This window comes from Akanthomyces muscarius, chromosome 6, assembly GCF_028009165.1.
Source record: "Akanthomyces muscarius strain Ve6 chromosome 6, whole genome shotgun sequence".
Lineage (NCBI taxonomy): Eukaryota > Fungi > Ascomycota > Sordariomycetes > Hypocreales > Cordycipitaceae > Akanthomyces > Akanthomyces muscarius.
The window spans coordinates 3,750,405-3,770,765 of record NC_079246.1 but is presented as its reverse complement, the minus strand read 5'-3'; the positions used below and the strand labels follow the sequence as shown (position 1 = coordinate 3,770,765).

The window sequence follows — 20,361 nt, the reverse complement described above, 5'->3', positions numbered from 1 at the left end:
CGTCGTCCTACGCTAACGCGGAGCACGCTGCGCTAGCAGGTGATCGCAGAGAGCTGGTGACGACTAATACAGGGCGGTATCGAAGAAACGTGGGCTCAAAGTTTGGCTGCGAATGGGCGGTGATCGGCACCGCTAGCGACGGAGGGTTGGGAGGGGTAGAGTGGCACAGAGGGGTCTTCTGGGGCATCAACAATGGCGGGGCTCTGCTTGTGTGCGTGTAAGTGGTTTACTGGTTGTGCCAGGCATCAGCATGTCTCATTGTGTTTGACGCGATCGTACTGATAGACGTGTGGCCTCGGCAGGGATGAAAGACGGGATGGCAGTTTTGAGCGATGCCCGCGGGCTTGTTGTGCGATTCAAGGAGCCATTATCACTTTTCAAAGCCATCCTGACTCTTGACCACTACCCCATAGGGTTGCGAATAGAGTTGTTGGGCAGTGCCAAGCATGGAACAAATACATCTGTGACCTTGACCACCACCCTCCGGTCACGGGGCAAATCTAGTACGGCCAAGGGGCTGCCTGGTGATTTGCCAGAACGGCGATAGTTTTGCAGTGGGTCATGGGCATCTGAAGAAATCACCACGCGACTACCGGACAGTACTGCTTGAATATCCCCGTACGAACTCTTCCGCAGGCGATGCACGTGGCGCGTCGTGGTGTATATGGCCCGCTGTAGTTATACTTGGTAATGGCATTCGCCGTGCACTGGCAAGCAAGGACCCTGAACGAGAATCGTGCAGCAGGGGAGATTGCGCTCCAAAGGACGCTAATAAAGAATGCCCCCCCGAGATGCTATACTTGGAGTTGACAAGGCCGTTGCCGTGAAGCCGAATTGTAATTAACAGTGCATAACTACAGACTTACCTACAGTATGCAGGTAATATTACAGTGGCCTTCGGGGTGCATCATCACCACTCTACACTACATGATATCACGCAGCAGACTATTATGCATACCGTCTACAGAAGAAGATTGCTTGCCAAACAGCTACAGTCAATGTCAAATTTTAATTTGCCCCATTGATTTCACGCCCGTCTTGTTCCCTCCGGGCCTCGCCAATTGCCAGCACCAGCCAAGCCACCATGACCGCTGGCTACCTACAGTGGGTTAACAGTGAGTAGGTAGCTTCAGCAGCTTCAGTGGCTTCAGTGGCTTCAGTGGCTTCAGTGGCTTCAGGGCACAAGACATCTTATAGCGCCATAGCGCCACCATCAAACCGCCTCCGCCCGGTTCCCATCACTAAAATAACTACCTGGCCTACAACAACTCGGAGCCGACTTGCGCCTCAGTTTGGTTCTAGCGTGTAAATACTGTGCTCGGTCCTGCATTCTCAATCAACGAGTTGCCAAACATTCTTATTAGAATGGCAAGTTTTGCACTTTCCGAGTCAGTCTCGCCAGTAACAGCTCTGCAGCAGCGCAGTGTTACTAACAGGTCGAAACTCTTTTCTTGCCTCGCATTTCTCCTCTTTGCCTGCTGATAAGGCTTGCATGTGCTCTCCCCCCATTCAATACTCATCTACTGAGTACAGCAAAGTAATCGTCTAGCAATTTGCACCTAAGCGTCTCCGACCCTTGTCACCGCCTTGTCCAAGCCAAACTCGCTCACCGGGGCCACCAACACCGCACACCATCACACATTCCCCAATGTGGCCTGGCTGCAACATCATCTCTCCTCGCCACACGTGCTCAAAGCATAGGATTTCACGTCTTCCTCTGCTTCCTGCCCTATCTGTGCTAAGAAAAAAATCTGGCTTCGTGCTTTCCTAGCTTCCGATCATCAAAGTCATCGCCCCAGCCTCATGCGCCCACAAGTACCTCATTCGCATTGTCATGCGCTGCAAGTAGCATTTGGCCTTTGACTTCTCCACACAGCCAACCCGACAAGTTATAATTAACAAGCAAACATGGCGCATAGACCGTCCATCCTGCCCACTCTCTCCTAGACTAGTCGTCTTGCTTTGTTGCCAGAGACGCTAACACGTTGACACTGTAACGCTGTCGATTTTGCGTTACCTTCGCCCGCCAACAAAATGTCTCTGCCACCACGTCCCTCTCCCACACGCGTGCCTCGCCATCGTGTTGCAGCCTCGGCCCGTTATTGGCTCATGACCACCTAGTCTATTTGTCTTTGCCTTGGCCCTGATTGGCCTGCACCTCCCGAACGTTGCCTCTTCTGGGGAATTCTGGAAACTCTGGTGCCCGCCTCTTTTTTTCGCCGCGGCCCTTGCTGGCCGGGGCCCAGCGTCCGCCGAGAAGTAACCCTGTCCTGCAAAATAAATAAATAATGAAAATGGCAAAATAACGGAAGTCGCCATTGTGATGCTCCTCTGCAGACCCCATGCTTGCAGCGGCCAGTGCCACCCGACCTTTCCCCAAGGCCCCTTCGCTATTACTATTCGCTCCTCGTCATACGTCAGGTTTCTCTCGGCTCATCGCCGCACCTCGCCAAAAGAGTTAAATATTCTCAACCCGCCTGTCACGTTTTGATCCGAGCTTCTACGGTCTTCTTCTTTACAATCGGCGTTTTTGCTATTGCCTCACAAGAGTTGAATCAGATTACACACAGTTGGCTCAGTAACAGCATCCAAAATGTTGTACTCGTCACTAGCCTTCACCCTCATGGCTTCGGCCGCAGGTGTACACGCCGGCTCTCTCAAGGACATTAAGCACATTGTTCTCTTCATGCAAGAGAACAGATCTTTTGATCACGCAAGTATGCCCAGGCTGCGACACTTTGCTCATGGCTAATCCATCAATAGTACTTCGGCACCATGGCTGGCGTTCGCAACTTTGCCGACCCCAATGTCAAGAAGAACAACGGTGTCCCCGTTACGAAACAGTGAGTCAATTACATGGAGGCGGTCTTCTCCTTTGCTCTCTTTGATCTAACATGCAATTAGAGCCATCAAAGGTAACAAGAATGGTGTAAGCACACTTTCTCCCTGGCACATCAATTACCTTGGTGGTGATTGGAAGGACGCCACCCAGTGTATGACAGGCGGCTCCAACGGCTGGGACGCCATGCACGGCGCCTGGAATAATGGCCGCGGTGATGGTTGGGTCACTTCTGATACCGACTACAACATGGGCTACTTCAAACGCGAGGATGTTCCTACCCACTTTGACATTGCCGAGGGCTGGACCGTCATGGACAACTCTCACCAGAGCATCCTCGGCGTCACTGACCCCAATCGCATCACTTGGATGAGTGGTACCGTCAACACCAAGGGCTCCCCCACCAATCCTGATGGTAGTGGCGGCAACATCCTCTCCAATCGTGCCAGTCCGGGATGCGATTCGCCAGGTAACAACTGCTTCCCTTTCACCTGGAAGACTACCCCAGAGTATCTCGAGGACGCAGGCATCTCTTGGCGTGTTTGGCAGGATTTCGATAACTTTGAGGACAACATGCTTGCCTACTTCAAGCAGTACCAGAACACTCCATCTGGCGGCGCCCTTCGCGATAAAGGTATTTCGTTTCCAGGCCTTGATGCATTTTATGACGCTTGCGCCAATGGCACTCTCCCCCAAGTCAGCTGGATCATCGGTGGCTCTGAGCAAAGCGAGCATCCTCCCAATATGCCTATCGATGGTGCTTGGCTTCAGCGCAATGTCGTCGAAGCCGTTGTTAACAGCCCTCTTTACAACTCTACTGCCCTCGTCGTCAGCTATGACGAGCAGGGCGGCTGGGCCGACCATGTTATTCCTCCCGTTGCTCCTCGTGATGCTGCTGGTGAATGGATCACCGATCCTTTTGATTCTGGGCGCGGCACTGTCCCCATTGGTCCTGGTAAGTAATGATATCCCCCTCCTGCAAGCGCTAGACTTCTAACTTAACAAAAGGTCCTCGCGTTCCACGCTACATTGTGTCCCCATGGACTCGTGGCGGCAACGTATTTGCTGAGACTGGCGATCACACGTCCGACATTATGTTCTTGGAGGCTTGGGCCCAGGCCAACGGTTATAATCTCAAGAACGAGGGCATCACCCCATGGCGCCGTGCCCACATGACCAACATGGTCAATGCCTTTGACTTCAACAACCCCGACTACTCTCTCCCCAGCATAACCTCCGTTCGCACCCCTGAGGCCCTTGACTATGATAACTGGAGCGGCAACCTAACCCTTGGTTCCCTGACTGGTCCCTGGGTCGGCCCCTCTAAGTGCAGCAGCGGCTACAGCCACGGCAACCATCCCCCTGTCCCCTATGGCCAGCAAAACGCAAACGAGGATATGAACAACCTCGTTGAGGATGGCCACAAGGAAATTCGCGGCGCCATTACCGAGGGTCGCTACGTCACCATTGAGAGCAGCGGCCTTGGCCTCGGCCGTACCAAGGATGGCAAGGTTGTCGGCATCGCCGCCAGCGACAAGCATGAGGACAAGTCCCAGCGCTGGGTCATTACCAACTCTGACGGTGATCGCTTTGGCAAGTCTTTTTACATCCAATCTGCTTCTGACGACAGCTTCGTCAGCTCCAAAGGTGCTCTCGTCAAGGACCAGAGCCAAGCGCAGGCTTTCGTCTTCGAGTACGAGTCTGAGACTGCAACCCATACCCTGCGTCAGGCTGGCGCTGGCAACGGCCAGTATGTTAGCGTTACCAAGCGCGCCAGCAAGAAGCGTGGCGACAAGAAGTGCCGCGACATTGGCGAGGTCAGCTTTACGGGTTCCAAGACCTCGTACAAGATTTACGGCGTCAACTACCGCTCTTAAAAATGAGCTCCTGCTGTCGGACATATGCTATTACTTTACAAGTGCTGGGAGTGACGTCGGGTATGCCCTGAGATCGTGTACATAGATAGGGCCACGCATTGAGCCATGTAACAGGCATTGGCCACCCAAGGCGCATCAACTGGTTGCCTTGCATTTATACGACTATAATGACTGGTACATATACTATCCAAAACACTAGCAAACAGGTAGTTGCGATTATGATCGTGAATCGTTTGGACATAAAAACGACCGATTTCATCACAGGGGAGCCTGAAGGCAGCGCGACACCTCAAGAAACGACCCGTCATTGAGATGAGATAAATCTTAATTTACATTCACCCCGCCAGTACTTTGTAGTTCAATCAACGGGCGTCGTATGTCGATTTCGTCAGACTGTGTAGGATAGGAAACTCCCTGCACATTCAATACTGAGTGAAAACAGGAACAACATAACTTGCATAGTATAGTCTATAGGGTATTCATGCTTGTAACAAATTACCATAACGCCAGTTAAATATGCTTTAGACTTTTACACGGAGCTTCCAGCCAGCCTTTGCGACACGCGCTGCCACAGCCATGACGGTGGCCAGCAGCACAGATGTTGCAGCAAACATTTGCGCGCCAAGATAGCTGCCTCCAGACCGCTCGATTATGGCTCCTGAGATAGCAGGTCCCGTTAAATTTGCCAAACTGACAAAGAACAGAATCATGCCAACACGCGTACCCGTCTTGCTCGGATGAGGCGTCATGGTAGTAGCCACCGCGGGATAGAGGGCCTGCAGTGCGGCCGCCACAAGACCATATATGACGGCGAACACATAGAGCCCTGCCGAAGATTGCACGGCCGCCCAACAGTAGACCAGCAAGCTGGAAACGAGGCCAATAACGATGACAAGATTGAGGGCGCCGCACCACTTGTCGGCCACAATTGTGGGCGAAATGCGACCGATGACCCCGACGCCGTTGAGTAGGATCAGAAGATAGATCGGCTGCGCGACACCGATTTGATCGCGCGCAAATGTGCCAAGGAAGAAGAACGCAAAGTATAAGCCCCAAAAAGCAAAAAACATGCTGACGGTAAAGAATATGAAGGGGACATCCTTGAACGCCGTCGTGTCGATCCAATCGGCAGTTTTCCTCGGCGGTAAACGGGGCTTGAACAAGAACAGGCAAGGAATGTATGTAATGAGCATGATGAGACCCATACAGCGCATTGTCCACCCAAAACCAATTTTTTCATAAAAAATCAGCCGATTAATGAGGATCGGATATACTAAGCCGCCAATCGCCGCGCCGGCCGCCGAAAGCCCAACTGCAAAGGCGCGGCGCTTGTGGAAATACTGTGACAGGATAGCAAGCGCGGGGCAAAACGTCAACCCATTCCCAATGCCCATGCAAACTGCCTGCGACAGGAAATAGTGCCAGTACCGCGTGCCGAGCGACGTCATGAAGACACCAAGCAGCTCCAGGAAGACACCTGCATAGAAGACGGGGTAGAAGTAGCCCGCATCGGTGGCGCGCCCCGAGACTACGCCGATGCCAAACAGCAGAAACGTCTCCACGCTCCCAATCCAGGCAATATCGCTGGGAGGGCGGTCCAAGGCTTTGGTGTAGTACTCCTGGAAGACCCCGTAGCCGTTGACGACGCCCCAGGTGTTGAAGAAGACTATGTGCATGAGGAGTACATGGGTCCAGGCGGCTCTTCCGCCATCAGGCGGCTCATTGGTGGTAGCAACAGCAGCTTCCACCTTTTCGGACTGTCGCTGGTGGTCGACAGAGTCGGCCTGGCTGGCGTAGCCGGGAGTCGTCGTGCCAGACTCTAGATCTGGGAGGCTAGCGCGCGCCATGTTCTGTGATTGCAGGATGATGGTTGCATTGAATCTTGAATGCCTATGAAGAATCAAGATGCGTTTGCAGGCGCTTTAAAAGCAGATTCCAATGTAATAATGAGATTCTAGTTTAAGAGCCTGGCGTTCCGCCATAAGCGTGGCTTCCGGTATTGCCGCCATTTCCGACCACACTATTCCCGATGGAGATGTCTCTGTCTCCGCTTACTGAGATGAAAGTCTACGCGGTTCCGGCATTTTAGGGCCTCGAGGGCAAAAATCTCATCGTCTCGCGAATCACCAGCAACGCATGTCGCAGTCTCGCTTAAGCCCGTAATGTTGCTTCGACACGGAAACTGTTCTGCAGTCACTTGGAGCTTTGCAATCATCATCCAAGCCATCACCTTGACTCACGACGACTCACATGCCGACTTCTGAACCTCCTCCACTGTTTACATCTCCACCGTGCTGCTTCCGCTTTACCCGTCCTCCGACCGTTGCACACACCATCTTCGAGCCTGTAAGCCGCGGAGTCGGTCTGTTATCAAATGACATCGGTGCAAGGGCGGAAGCGGTCGCGACTTGCCTGCCAAACATGCCGTGACCTGAAGCGCAAGTGTGACGGCGCCGAGCCATGCGGCACATGCGTGCGTTTTGAGTACCAGTGCCGGTACTCAGCTGGCAGCAGGATGCGCAACAAGACGGATCACTCGAATCATGCACCGCAGCGTAATACCAGTCTGCTGCCGCCGATACAGCAATCGCCTGTGGAAACTACCACACCTGCCTCCTCTATCGTTCATCATCAGGCGCGGTCGCTTGAGGCCAATTCCGGGCCAGCCTTTGTGCGCCACCTCGGCCTCAAGTCAGAGTCCAAAGGGAACCCGCGCGTGCAGACTTTTGCTTGGAATGCGTTCCTCGGATCCCGACAGACTGTGCAAAGCCCTATGGCACGTCCCGTGACTGAGCTCTTGTCCCAGCAGCGCATGTCGTACCTTGCACGCGTCTACTTCCAGAAACTTCATCCCACCTACAGCTTCATCGATGCTGATGAGCTGGAGCAGCACACTCGACTACGGTGGGCAAAATCCAGCATGCCAGAGCCCATCGACGCCGTTCTGTGTGGTGTCGCCGCCCTTGGGTGTCTCTTTTCGCAAGTCCATGTGGACAGGACAGAACCAGAGCTTGTCGAGTCAGCAAAGCGCATGCTCGAGGAGGCGTTCTCTGAACCGCCCTCTGTCTCCAGTATAAGCGCTTGGCTACTGCGGGTCATCTATCTCCGACTTGCTGGAACACATTACCCCGCGTGGATAGCAAGCTGCACGGTGCTGCATATGCTTGAGGCCGCAGGCATGACGACGGAAGACCCTGACCAAGCAGCCCTGCGTCCTGATACGCAGGACTCAGGCAATGTCGAGATTAACAGGAGATTGCTGGCTGTCTCACAGCACCTCAACACCTGGATGTCCTACGATATGGGTCTGAGCCGCGTGCCTCTCTCAGGCGTAACATGCGCGCTACCGTCAAAACGACCAGGCGAGTTCACGACGGAGCTGATGGAGCTTCTCCCATTTACTATACAGCTAGACCCAGAAAGAACGCAAGCAGCTTCCGAGCTAGAATCCGCGCTGCAGATTGTCCTTGACCGAGTTCACACCCGCCCGCCAACGGTCCTGGGGCAATGCAACCTCGCTCTCTGTCTCTGTCGCCGTCTGCGCTCCATGGAGTTCTCGTTACCCGACACCACCATACAGCGAATCTTGGTTCTGACAGCGAAAGGCATTCAAGCTGCGCGTGAAATACTCGTCGACCGCGCCCCGTGGCACCACATGGCATATGTGCCGTTCCAGATTGTATGTGTCCTGCTAGCAATCGATACCGTTTCATCCATCTCCCAGCTGGGCGATGCGATGCAGTGTCTCAAAGACGTTGCTGCCGTATACAATACGCACGCAACGCGCGAAGCGATGCGCACAGCGCGGTCGCTCATCATGTTGCACCAGCGGGGCAAAGAACTGCTAGCTGCTACACTGAGCGACATTGTCAAAGTGTACGACGTGAATGCTCAGGAGCATGTGGCGAATACCGAGCCAGCACTGCCCGATGATTTCGCGTGGCTAAACGGTTTGCCTGAGGATATTTCTAATATTCAGGACCTCAATTTGGAGCAGCTTCTTAGCCCGGAATTTTTCTGGAATGCAAGTAGCAGTTGAAACAGGTGGACTGTGGCAAGATAGTGGAGCACTTCGTGAACTTTGATTCATTAATACCAAGATATTACAATAAAAGAGGAAAGCCGGCTAAAAGTACCAGAGAAATGATGAACGCTATGCCCGAAAATGCTTATGGAATACATGCTGCGCCAACCCGTCTTATCCTGTCCGAGACAGCCCTTACTTCTTTCCATGAAAAACGTCCTCAAACCAGTCATAAAGGACCTGATTCTGGTAGACGGCGGCGCCAACGGAGCAGTGCTCGCCAGCACCCTCATCAGCCTTGAAGTAATGAATGACCTTGTTGGAGCTGCCAGTGGCGCCATCGGCAAGCTGCTGGGCTTGACCAGGGAAGAACTGGTCAAGCTCGGCGTCACCAACGAAAATGGGCTGCTTGATCTTATCAGCAACACCCTCCAAGGTGTACTTCTGGACAAGGGTGGCAAAGTCAAAGAAGTCGTCAGCCTTGAAGGACCAGCGACCCTGCTGGACAGCCCAGCGAATACCGGTGGGTGTGGTGGGGTCAGCAAGGGCCTGGGCGAAGAGATCGTTAAAGTCTTTGCGGTTCCCATCCGCGAGCCACTGTTTCGCAATGGGGGGAAGTTGGCTGGTAAACGTGCCGCCAAAGTCATAGACACCATCAATCGCACCAACAGCGGCGATGCGGGGCTCGAAAGCGGCAGCTCGGGAAGCGAGGTAGCCTCCCAGAGAGTAGCCAATGGTAGCAATGGCCTTGGGATCAACCTCTTGGAGGGAGATCGCATAGTCAACAACGGGGGTAATGACACGCTCCCAATCAGGGATGAATCCAATATTCTGCTCGCGGCGGACGGTGGGTTGGCCAGGGCCCTCATAGGTAATGACGTTGTAGCCGCGGTCGAGGGCAGCTTTGCCAAAGATGTGGAACATTTCCTCTTGAGAGCCATCGAAGCCGTTGCACATCAGGATAGTGGGGTGGCGACCAGGCTTGCCCGTGCCGTAGAAGATGGCTGGGATCTTGAACTTGCCGTCCTTAGACTTGAGGGTCGTGCGGCGGCCAGGATTGGCCATGAGAGGCAGGGCATCGTTGAAAGCCGCTGTCTGCTTCACCCAAAGGCTGTCGATGCGGGGATCACTCCAGTTGCCGTGGAGGAAAAAGTCGGCAGCGCGGAAGTAGCTGGCCGCCTTGAGGCGCATGCTGCGGAACGAGGTGGGATATTTTTTGCCATCGATTGCCTGTCCTTGCTTGTCGACACGCTCAGCAAGGTTGTTAAAGGCTTGGTAGTAGCTCTCAAAGTCGGAGGCTTTGATCTGTTGCGCAGCGACAAGCACCTCGCCCAGATCAGCCCCCTCGGCGACGGAGAGCGACAGTGTGCGAAGAATCTCGAAGTGGAAGGAGTCGTCCGGGCTCAGCTGAAGCATAGGGTTTGGGGGGTCATTGCTGGGGGATGCGGTCGAGTTCTGGGCGGCGACTATGCACAAGCCAGCAGCGCCGACAAGATATCTCTTCAGACAAACCATTGCGAAGGAAGAGTATGATGTAACGATGAAGGGATGTGTAAAGGTGCAGTGTAGCGGAGGTTAAAGGGGTTTTGTATAATGCGGTGGGTTTAGAATTTATCGCGTTGAATCGTATGCAATATAAATAGGTTTCATTTTTTTTACAAGGGCGGGAGATCGCAGACATATATAAGTGTACATAATCAACTGTTCAGCCAGTGATGTCTCCATGAGGAACGATCCGCCAACTGGCTGGGGCCAACCAGGCTGAGCCACCAACCGCGCTAAGGCCGCTGGCTCGCGGCCCGGTCCCAATACATCCACGTCATAAGGGACCGGGATTGAAAGCCGGAATTGAGGACAGGGCAAAAGAGATACATATGTGGAGAGACCCAGTTGCGCTTGCCGGCACTGGATCGATGAAGCAAGCCTCAAGATCAAGCAGACGGGTCTAACGAAGAAAATTTGAATGGCACAGCCCGATGGCTTGCGTTGTGACCTCTTCGAGATGAGGGCTCGGCTTCGAAGCTGGTGGATTTGACGAGTTTTAGAGCAAGGCCACGGGATGCTTGGCACCCAGTCTGAACAGGAGCTTGCCTATTTGAGGAACAAATCCCGTGCGCCAGCGCGGGAAACTAGTCTGAACTAGGTATGCATCGCTGCACTCTGGAGAAGGCACGCCGTGGAACAGCAAGTAACTAGGCACCAGACCAGACTCCTAGTCTTTGATGTGCAAGCTACAGGAGCCACGCGACTCGATCAAGAGTGTCTGCGCTGCAGCCCCTCTTGTTCACAGCGACAATGACGGGCCCGATGGCTCTTGTTATTTAGCTCGGGTTATCGTTTAGAAAATGCAACTCAAGCGGACGCCATAATGGAGTTTTATTTCGGAGCAAGCTCAGTATAAGGCCATAGGATCACTCTAGCAACACATACAGGAGGGTCAATATTTAGAATCATTGGCTTGGCGTTTGGGACACCAGCTGCATTACAACATCATTGGTAATAAATAATTGAAAAGGCAGGTGCCGACTGAAATTGCCCAGAGGATCAAAGGTGAATTCCGACCGAGGCTCGCTCCAGTAGAGTTTTTGTTTCCATCCTTCGAAGTACTGGTGCCGTCTGTACCGTGCGGGTCGGTAGAGGATGTTGTCTTGGTAGTCGCCTCTGCTGTGGTCGAGGTTGGCGTGCCAGTGAACGTCGTGGTTGGCGAGACTGCAGCGCCCGCAAGGCTGCTGGCCGCTGCCCTGACGTCAAGGTTACAAGGCTGCGCCTCTGGTTGCGTAAGAAGGTCGGGGCATGCAGTTGAACTATTGGCAACTTTTTCGGCTGTTCCTTTCAACGCACAGCCCTGGTAATCGCGAATCGCATCTCTTGGCAGCTTGGCCCCGACTCGGACTGTAAAATACATTTTGCCAGACCTCTTTCCAACACCGGACTGGATCAGCGTCGCATCGTTGGGTTGTTTGGAGCAGACTGTCCAATAGTGAAACTCCCAGCTTAAGGAGCAAGTATCTTCTGTGCCGTGCCAGTTAGCATAAGGGCCCTTGGGGTCCTTACTGCCACTAGGCAGAGCATCCTGCAGTGTCTTGGTCGAATTCAGGATGTAGTACGCGCCGGACGGCACGTCGGCATACTTGTAACCGTTAACAGTGTCGGAGCCGTAGAGGGCGCCTTGTGCGCACTGAACCGACCACGACAGCTCTGAATTATACGATAATAACGCGGGCGCATTTTGGTATCCAAAAATGACGGGAAACGGTGAGACCACGGCGTACGTGTCGTTTTGCGGGAAAACAATAGACATTTCGCCCACTTGAGGGCTAGTTGCATCGTCGCCAGATGAGGCGCAGGCGAGCTGAGCCACCGCGAGCAAGAGTGTAAGGACGAGCCCGGCCGGATTTCGCGACATGGTTGGTGAATCCCGATTGTACATCTGAAATGAGGAGTTGCAAGCAGGTTTCCGATGAAATCAATGACGAAGGCATGTTATTGACGAGAACTACGCTACCCCTCTTTCTCGGACGATTGTTTTTATAGTCTAGTTACGTGAATCTCAGCTGTGGCGGTCAGTGTCTGATTGGAAGAAAGGGGAAGTGCGGCTGAGGGCACCTGAGGCAAGGGGACCAGACCAGCACCAACCCACTTTGGTTGCTCTTGGAACGATTGGTGTCAGCACCTAATCAGAATCGCAACAAAGTGCTGACTACATTCCGGGTCGGCAGTCGCCATCACTCGGGATTCATTCTTTGTCTTGACCACTACGTCTCCACGGGATCGCAAAAGAGTGGGCGATGCTGACCGCAGCAGCGTTCATGGGAATAAAATATCGCCGCCGTATGACGATCCGGTTTTCCCGGATGCCCTACTGTCAGCACTTGCTGGATCTAAAGAGGCAAGAAGAATAGTCCCCTGCTCTGGGAGTCTGGCGGCAAAGACCATTCCTCTGGCATTGAAGAATCAAGCGTCTGGTAAATTGCTGCTGACGATTGATCCATATTGCTCTCGTTGACCGAGGTTTTCGCCGTAAGCCCACCAGCCGTTGCTGCCCTTTATGCTCTTCTCCCCTTGAACCTATGGCCGCAAATAAGTCTATCGAGATTTCCTGCTCTACAGAAAAAGGTGAATTAAGTTTACTCACTGCTGCGGCATACAATGCAAGCAAATTGGTTGGTCGGTGGTCTAGGGTAGCTACGCTCACGCTCAGTGTCGAGTTTTCTGCGCATTTTGCGAGAACAGCAGCTCCTGGCTGAGGGGAAAAGATTGCCGTCGCAAACTGAACATGGGAAGCTGCATTCGCTCCCCCCCCCCCAAAAAAGGCCCATGAGTACCAGCTCAAGATTGTTGTTGAACCATTCTCAACGCTGGCCGGAAGTTTGGATCCTGTCTCGGCCGGCGCCCGAAAGGCCGACAGCACCTTGATGGAAAGACGCACGTCAGCCGCTCGAACAAGCTTTCATAATGGTATTGTGACGTAGTTGTTTTGCAGGAAAACTGTACAAGATTAAATACAGCCAATTCCCAGCATTTTTAGACTTTGCCATTTTACCGCCAACAGTAAACGCTTATAATGATTGCTGGTCACACGCTTCGAACCCTAGACCATTCCATTGCTCCAGGACGTTTTCGGCCCAAGCATCATGCCTTTCAAGCTCATCATGCTTCGTCACGGCCAGAGTACGTGGAACAAGGAGAATCTCTTTACGGGTTGGGTTGATGTCCCTCTGTCAGAATGGGGAAAGACCGAAGCCGAGGATGCGGGCAGACGCCTCGCACAGTCGGGTCATTTGCCCGATGTGGTGTACACCTCGCTGCTACGAAGAGCGATCAATACTGCCAACGCTGCGCTCGATGCAGCCAATCGTCACTGGATACCTGTGACGCGGACGTGGAGACTCAATGAGCGACACTATGGCGATCTCCAGGGCAAGAACAAGGCTGAAGCGGCACAAGATTTTGGCGACAACCAGGTAAAGCTGTGGCGGCGCTCCTACGACACCAGACCGCCTCCGATGCGAGATGAAGCCTACGCGGCGCAGCAAGCTGATGCTCAATATGGGAGTATTGGCGAGCAGACCCCTCGTACAGAGTGCCTCGAAGACGTGCTGGCTCGTATGCTGCCATTTTGGGAGTCAGACATCGTGCCGGAATTGAGACGTGGGAACACGGTATTGGTAGTTGCGCACGGCAACTCGTTGCGGAGTCTCGTCAAGGTACTTGATGAGAGGACTGACGATGAGATTGTCAACGAAGAGATACCCACGGGGGTTCCGATATTGTACGAATTGGACGACATGTTGAAACCAATCGTCAAGGGCGGCAAGGTACTGGATTTGTAGGGTGAAGCACATGCCAACAGAGCAGCACAATCACTTCAACAAAATTGTAGTTGCGTTCGACAGGCTCATATTCCTTCTATGTAGCAATAGAGACCACGGTAAATGACTTTATTACAAGGTCTTGAGTGAGTCCTTCGACAAACAACCATCCTGACCGGCATTACGGAGCGACTCATCCACTAGGTCTTTGTCGCCGACATTAAATGTTAGTTCCGGGACAGAGCGACAGTGAGCCGGGCCTGGAGATTTCAGAAATTCAAGCGTGAAAGGATCTGAAGAACTTCCCGACATCTCCTGTATTTTTCCAATCAGCTTACTGGTGGATGAAATGATGTCTAGGCGCGCATTGTGGTAACCTTCACAAGGCTGGTGCCAGTTGCTTAACAGTGGCGTCGAGGAAAAACGCGTTTGAGCGTCGTGGCAATAAACAGTTGCGACGCGCATTCGCATTCTGCTCATTCCTATGTCCACAAAAGCGAGATTAGTGTCCTGCAATATCCTAATTAGCCACATACGGATACACTGAGTTAATTTCTCGACGCGCCCTACCACACGTTTATGCGCAGTCTCGTGACGATGCACACCAACTCAGGGCCTTGCTTGCGGCGAAGAAGGAGTGAATAAATAATAGCACTTATTTGGAAACGCTTTGTTGATTTTTGCAACCGAACTTTGACAAGATAAAGTAATGCGCTGTACGGGGTGTGGAGTACTTACTTAGTATTTGTTTAGAAGGGCCACTGAACCCCGCGCAGCCGCAATGCCGCACGCAACAGGGGATCGTAATAAGCAGAGCCACTAATTATAACCCAGGCCTCATGTTAGTGAAGCTTGCACCCAAAGCTGCAGGCTGGCCTGCGAACGAGTTAAAAGAAAGAGGCAGTTATGTTTTGCGTCGATCGGTCATCAGCTTGAATGATTCCCTCGTACCCTGAACGAAAAGCACTTCCAGTATTCTTATGTCACAGCAGTATTACTCGAAAGCAAATTACCATGCTGAGGCGGCGGAACGCCTCTGCACCCTCCATGCGGTTGTCCTGCCCAAACGGGCTACCAAGACAGCGTCACAATAATGGGCTCAATCGCAGGATGCCGACAGTGTCCAATACTAGCTAATGGCAGTTTGAAATCTCAGCAACACTACCAACGAACCAATTCTCTGGATCTGTGCTGGCGCATTAACACTCTGGCGCATGTACCTTTGCTAAGGATCATATGATGTACGGGGGATCGTATGTACTAGTTACACCCACTGTAATGACCCTTCCTTTAGCGTCTTCGAACATGGCTAATAAAACTCGATACCTCTTCGGCCACAGCAAGGCACAGTTCTGGCAGCTGTCAAGTTAACCCTGTGGCAGACGGCGCAAATCGCGCGGGGGGAAAAAAATACCCCAATCTTTCCGCTATGCACGATACAGGGTCTGTAACTGTCACAAGCCCCAGCCGGACATCAGCGGGCGCGCCCGACGAATGAACTCATCGGCTATCCGGCATGGGCTGGGCCACAGTGAGCGGAATTTACGGCATCGTCGCTTTCCTACTTTTGTGTAAGATCTTCTCAGGATGCGACCCCATTTCCCCGCAGCTACTATCGGCGGCCTTATCATTGGCCCTCGTCTTAATCTCTTGCCTGTTTAGTAACATCATTCCCAGACGCCAGGCGATAAAGCGGCTTACACAATAAGGGAAGGTAAGTTTATATATTTTGAGCGAGGGTTCCTATCACGACACAGTAGTGCAACCTCTTGATGGACTCTTCGCCAAGTGTCGGTGTTTTTTTTTTGGTCAAATCAGAACACCGAAGATGCCACCTGAAGGAACGAAACGTAGTTCACAGCAGTAAGCAGCTGCAACCGTGCTCACCACCTTCGAAAGATGGCCTAGCGCATGACCTGTCGTGCTCCGAAAGGCTTCTTCGGCATCATCTTGCTTTCCAAATGTCACATATGCCTCGGCATCATCGACCGTGCCAGCAACTATAAAGCGGACGGAAGGCCCGTCGAGCCCAAGATGAAACTCGTTTGGAAGCACAGCAGCAACTTTGCCTACTTCTGCAACTCCTATCTTTTCAGAAGAAGAAACTCTTATTGTATACTTCAGTCCGCCATCATGAAGTATTCTCTTGTTCTTTCTTCCCTTGCTACTCTGGCGGCGGCCATTCCCGCCGTCACCAGAGGTCGTGCTCTTCGCCAACGCGAGCCCAGTGAGATGCAGCGCTCGCATTTCAAAAAGCCCTCGAGCAACGCCACCGAGACCCAGTACTCGGGCAACTGGGCCGGTGTTGTCCAGATTGGCACTGGCTACAACCACGTCCAGGGCACCATTGTCGTGCCTCAAGTGTCCGGTGACGCCGACAGCGCCGCCTCTGCCTGGATCGGTATTGATGGCGACACCTGCCAGAGCGCCATTCTACAGACTGGCATCTCCTTCTACGGCGATGGCTCATTCGACGCCTGGTATGAGTGGATTCCTGACTACTCGCACAGCTTCAGCGGCTTCGGGGTCAGCGTTGGCGACAGCATCAAGATGTACGTTGATGCGTCCTCCAAGAACGGTGGTGTCGCTGTACTGGAAAACCTAAGCACGGGCCAAAAAGTTCAGCACAAGTTCACCAGCCCTCCTTCAACCCTCTGCGAGACGAATGCCGAGTGGATCGTCGAGGACTTCCAGCAGGGCAACAGCCAGGTCCCCTTTGCCAACTTTGGCAGCGTCACATTCACCGATGCTTCAGCTTCCGGCAGCCAAGGCACTATTACACCCAACGGTGGCACTGTCATCGACCTCCGCACTCAGGATGGACAGATTCTGACCGACTGCGGTACCCGCGGCAGCGACGTCTACTGCAACTACACCGGGTAAGGGCAATGCTCGGAGGCTTCATAGCACATATCGTATATAAGATACCAGTACATATACCTCAGTACATAAATTTACTTTTTACAAAAGTTAATGTTGCATACTAAACGAAGCGTTGTCAAGTTGAAAATCTCCTGCCAGCTAGCGTCTGGCTGTAGTTGTCCGCTACGAGGAAATCGCTGTATGGACACCTTCCATCCATGCCTCCAGTGCAAATATCAAGGTCACAATCCCAAAATACCACAGTAAAAACCACAACCAACTCCAAGCTGCGGAGCATCCGGTGTCAGCAGCCGAGTGGACTTACACCACAAGTTATGTGCGGCGCCGCATTCGCACCAAGTACAGCTGCGTCCACAAACAGATAAGCCAGCGCGAGGTCAAGTACATGTGCGGTTCAAATAATTTTCTGGGAAAGCTCACATCCCATGAGATGCTGCGGCCACGGGCTCGTTGAAGTGTCGATGGTGCCGTCCTCGTTCGCTCGCGGAAGCCATTGGAAGCGCCAGTTCATCTGTGGCCACGTGTACATCTTTGGCTGAAGAACCCATCCAGCAGATGGGTTTGAAGCCAAAGATAACATTGCCACAGATTGCACCGATTTTAAAGGCGCTACGTCTAGCGATAATAAGCGAAGTATTGAACTTGATAGAAGGCTTGCGCAGCCGCGCACTCTGTCACACTGGGTGTGAAAGCGCTCATACCAATCAGAAAAGTATTGACGCTTTCGAGTGAGAAAACTGCCAGACGAAGGCCCTGACCTGATTTATACTGAATAATGGATAGAAAGACATCCAGGACTACTGTTGAATAAGTCCTTACGCGTTTGTGCTTGCATCGCGAACTTGAGCTATGAAGCTCGACATACGGAGAATATTGGAATGTTCACACCACCTTTCTCTTGAGTCTGTGTTGAATAATGTAAGTCGATGCCTTAAAATTGCAATTTATTCATTATTTCTACCACTCACTAATATAGTCCATATACGAGCTATTAAAGTAGCAGAAAGCCACTCCCAATTTCATGCGCCTCCCTGTCAACCTTGCACAGTTGCTTAGTCGATAATGACCATTATTGTACTCTCATCAACGTAAAAATTAACACCCTCAAAACCCCATTCATGCATTTTTATATGTTTATTTAGGTTTCAAATCCAATGGTTTCGGATATCTAACAGTGTGGGATGTATGGAAGCACCCTTTCAAGTGCGGCCCAAGTTCTAGACTAATTCCGAGAAACATTAAGACGCTGTTCAAAAACCTTCGTTCTCAAGCCAATTGTGTACACGATTGAAAGCAGCTGGAGCGGAATAGTGGAAGTTGACGCAGTGACCGGTGTCTGGGATTGCATAATAGTCGTACGTGCTGGCGGCCGGAAAAAGCTGACGAGTCTCGTCAAGGATACTATGGTCACCAGATCCACAGTTTCCAGCTTTCATGCATTTCTGGAGCCTTAATATTGCAAAGCTGGGGTATACCCAAGTTCGGCCGAGGGCTTTGGCTGATCATGTTACGCAGCGGAACGCACAGTGCCGTCAGCCAGCAAAGTTGGCATACCGAGGGAGAAGGGTGGCAGCTGAATCTCGGTAAGTAGCAAGCGCCAGTAGAGCGGCTCATTTTAGGCACTATGTAAGAGAGATTTGACACGAAGAACACCAAATGTGGTTGCTCTCGTTCCATCGTGACAAGTGCAGCTCGCGCGTAGTGCGGCTGTAGGGCTTTGGCTAGAAACGGCAGGCGCCTTGCTGTAACGCGTACGTTGTGCTGCAGTAACGCGAAGCTTGTACAGCGTATAATCTAGGTTGAGACTCACAATTCCATTGTCGTTAGAGAATTCTCCAAAATTCCGATGCGCAGTCCCGATAATCACATTTAATTTCCAAGGAGAGTTCCTCATGTCCGAGGTAAACCACAGCTGTGGCGTCATGACCTTGATTTACCGAGCTACCTTTCTGATACCCCTTGCTTGACGGAACCACATCATGCCTGGAAGCAATATTCGACGAGACCCATTTACCCCCTTTAGTGAATTTTCGAGGGCATCTCCAGGCTGCACGCGACGGCCGCGGAGCTGGCGGAACATGTATTTTAGATAGCGGCTACCTCGCTGACGAAAGAAACTTATAGTAAAGCTCAAACTACTCTTGGAAATTCTCAGCCTGCTGGCTATCTTTCCCTCTGTTTCCTTATTTCGGTTGCTTATTGCCAAGGGTGTTCTGGGAAGATAGGAGGTTTGTGAAATGGATAGCTGCGCTTCTAGAAGTAGAGCATGGCACATGCTTAACTACTTTTTCCGAGCAAAGCTTGAGAGACAAAGAACGGCTAGTGGCAGGTCAAACGAGTGCAAGCGTTGTCTTAGGCAACTGTTGCCTCGCAGCATAAAATTGGCAGCCATCATGTTGGACGGGCGTCATGATTTGTCTTTTAACTAAACCTTACAAGGCCCCACGAGGCAGCGAGTTGAGTAGATGGCTCATTGCCGCATGGAATTACCCCAGTGTGGCTCCGTATACAAAGGTCCTGGCTAGCGTGGAGAACCTCTCCGGACATGCTCAAGCACGGCCAGGCACCCCGGGGGGAGGGGGCAGGCTAGGCCGCCCTCGAGGAGGCTACGCTAGCCGGGCCTCTGTGGCTTGGGCTTAGATAGCCAAGACTACACTAGATCGAGTCACGATTTGCTGATCCGAATTCGACTTGGCAGGACGACCATAGTCATGATTCCTGAACAAAGTGGTATGTATTGCTCGAGTAGACATCACCAAGGATGGAACTCTCCCTGCTCACTGGCAGTTGCTATGGTCTGCGTGAGTGACCTGTTGACGAGTACAATTTATGGATCCTTCTGCAATGTGGGTTGAGAAAGGAAGGCGATAAGAAGGGAACCGCTGCCGATTACCCAACCGAAACGCCATGTTATCTGCTCTAGACCCTCATTTTCTCGCATGGAGGAAGCCGAACGCCCCGCCTACTTGTCGTATAGAGATTAAATTTCTCTGTCATGCATCTGGCAGGATGCCTGATGCGCAAGTTGGCAAGGAAGCGGGACCGACGCCGACCAAGAACTTGCGCCCTAGTGCAGTGCAGGGGCCACGATGGGGAACGCCTTACTCGTATGCTGGACCAGAAAGGGCTGCGCCGCTGGAGCTCCCCGTGGGGCGGCGGAGATGAACTGAGCGGTGGAAGAGGACAAAGATGGAAGGTCGCGAAAGCGATTCGCCATATCCCCTGAATTCTTCCGTCACCGGCCCTTTACTGGTAAGTTTCCGGTCGGCTGGCCCTCCAAGAACTTTACGTTTCGCTGCGGCGGACCAGACCGGCCGAGCGACCATGGCGCAGTTCCCCCAAATAGGCAAGTCACATCGAAGCGACATCTCTCTATCCTAGTCTTTCGGCCCAGCCTAGTCAGGAACGCGGTCAGCGGACCACAGA

At 52.5% G+C, this 20,361-nt stretch overlaps 9 protein-coding genes across 9 annotated transcripts; 5 read left to right on the top strand and 4 right to left on the bottom strand.

Annotated features, from left to right (window-relative positions):
• Window positions 1–192: 192 nt before the first annotated feature.
• LMH87_001354 (uncharacterized protein) lies at window positions 193–547 on the top strand (the record flags this gene model as incomplete). The annotated part of the gene is made up of 2 exons (XM_056199416.1): window positions 193–217; window positions 303–547. The coding sequence occupies 2 exons, from the start codon at window positions 193–195 to the stop codon at window positions 545–547; spliced, it is 270 nt and encodes an 89-aa protein (XP_056056265.1).
• Window positions 548–2,593: 2,046 nt separating this feature from the next.
• On the top strand, window positions 2,594–4,716 carry LMH87_001353 (uncharacterized protein; the record flags this gene model as incomplete). Its single annotated transcript, XM_056199415.1, has 4 exons — window positions 2,594–2,713; window positions 2,764–2,843; window positions 2,905–3,794; window positions 3,848–4,716. The coding sequence occupies 4 exons, from the start codon at window positions 2,594–2,596 to the stop codon at window positions 4,714–4,716; spliced, it is 1,959 nt and encodes a 652-aa protein (XP_056056264.1).
• Window positions 4,717–5,237: 521 nt separating this feature from the next.
• On the bottom strand, window positions 5,238–6,563 carry LMH87_001352 (uncharacterized protein; the record flags this gene model as incomplete). The annotated part of the gene is made up of 1 exon (XM_056199414.1): window positions 5,238–6,563. The coding sequence occupies one exon, from the start codon at window positions 6,561–6,563 to the stop codon at window positions 5,238–5,240; it is 1,326 nt and encodes a 441-aa protein (XP_056056263.1).
• A 527-nt stretch (window positions 6,564–7,090) lies between these two features.
• On the top strand, window positions 7,091–8,755 carry LMH87_001351 (uncharacterized protein; the record flags this gene model as incomplete). The annotated part of the gene is made up of 1 exon (XM_056199413.1): window positions 7,091–8,755. The coding sequence occupies one exon, from the start codon at window positions 7,091–7,093 to the stop codon at window positions 8,753–8,755; it is 1,665 nt and encodes a 554-aa protein (XP_056056262.1).
• Window positions 8,756–8,935: 180 nt separating this feature from the next.
• LMH87_001350 (uncharacterized protein) lies at window positions 8,936–10,255 on the bottom strand (the record flags this gene model as incomplete). Its single annotated transcript, XM_056199412.1, has 1 exon — window positions 8,936–10,255. One exon carries the CDS (start codon window positions 10,253–10,255, stop codon window positions 8,936–8,938), a length of 1,320 nt encoding a protein of 439 aa, XP_056056261.1.
• Window positions 10,256–10,685: 430 nt separating this feature from the next.
• On the bottom strand, window positions 10,686–12,146 carry LMH87_001349 (uncharacterized protein; the record flags this gene model as incomplete). The annotated part of the gene is made up of 3 exons (XM_056199411.1): window positions 10,686–10,762; window positions 10,832–10,900; window positions 11,363–12,146. 3 exons carry the CDS (start codon window positions 12,144–12,146, stop codon window positions 10,686–10,688), a joined length of 930 nt encoding a protein of 309 aa, XP_056056260.1.
• A 1,228-nt stretch (window positions 12,147–13,374) lies between these two features.
• On the top strand, window positions 13,375–14,073 carry LMH87_001348 (uncharacterized protein; the record flags this gene model as incomplete). Its single annotated transcript, XM_056199410.1, has 1 exon — window positions 13,375–14,073. The coding sequence occupies one exon, from the start codon at window positions 13,375–13,377 to the stop codon at window positions 14,071–14,073; it is 699 nt and encodes a 232-aa protein (XP_056056259.1).
• Window positions 14,074–14,184: 111 nt separating this feature from the next.
• LMH87_001347 (uncharacterized protein) lies at window positions 14,185–15,068 on the bottom strand (the record flags this gene model as incomplete). Its single annotated transcript, XM_056199409.1, has 4 exons — window positions 14,185–14,258; window positions 14,391–14,562; window positions 14,623–14,640; window positions 15,066–15,068. The coding sequence occupies 4 exons, from the start codon at window positions 15,066–15,068 to the stop codon at window positions 14,185–14,187; spliced, it is 267 nt and encodes an 88-aa protein (XP_056056258.1).
• A 1,117-nt stretch (window positions 15,069–16,185) lies between these two features.
• Window positions 16,186–16,935, top strand: LMH87_001346 (uncharacterized protein; the record flags this gene model as incomplete). Its single annotated transcript, XM_056199407.1, has 1 exon — window positions 16,186–16,935. One exon carries the CDS (start codon window positions 16,186–16,188, stop codon window positions 16,933–16,935), a length of 750 nt encoding a protein of 249 aa, XP_056056257.1.
• Window positions 16,936–20,361: the final 3,426 nt, after the last annotated feature.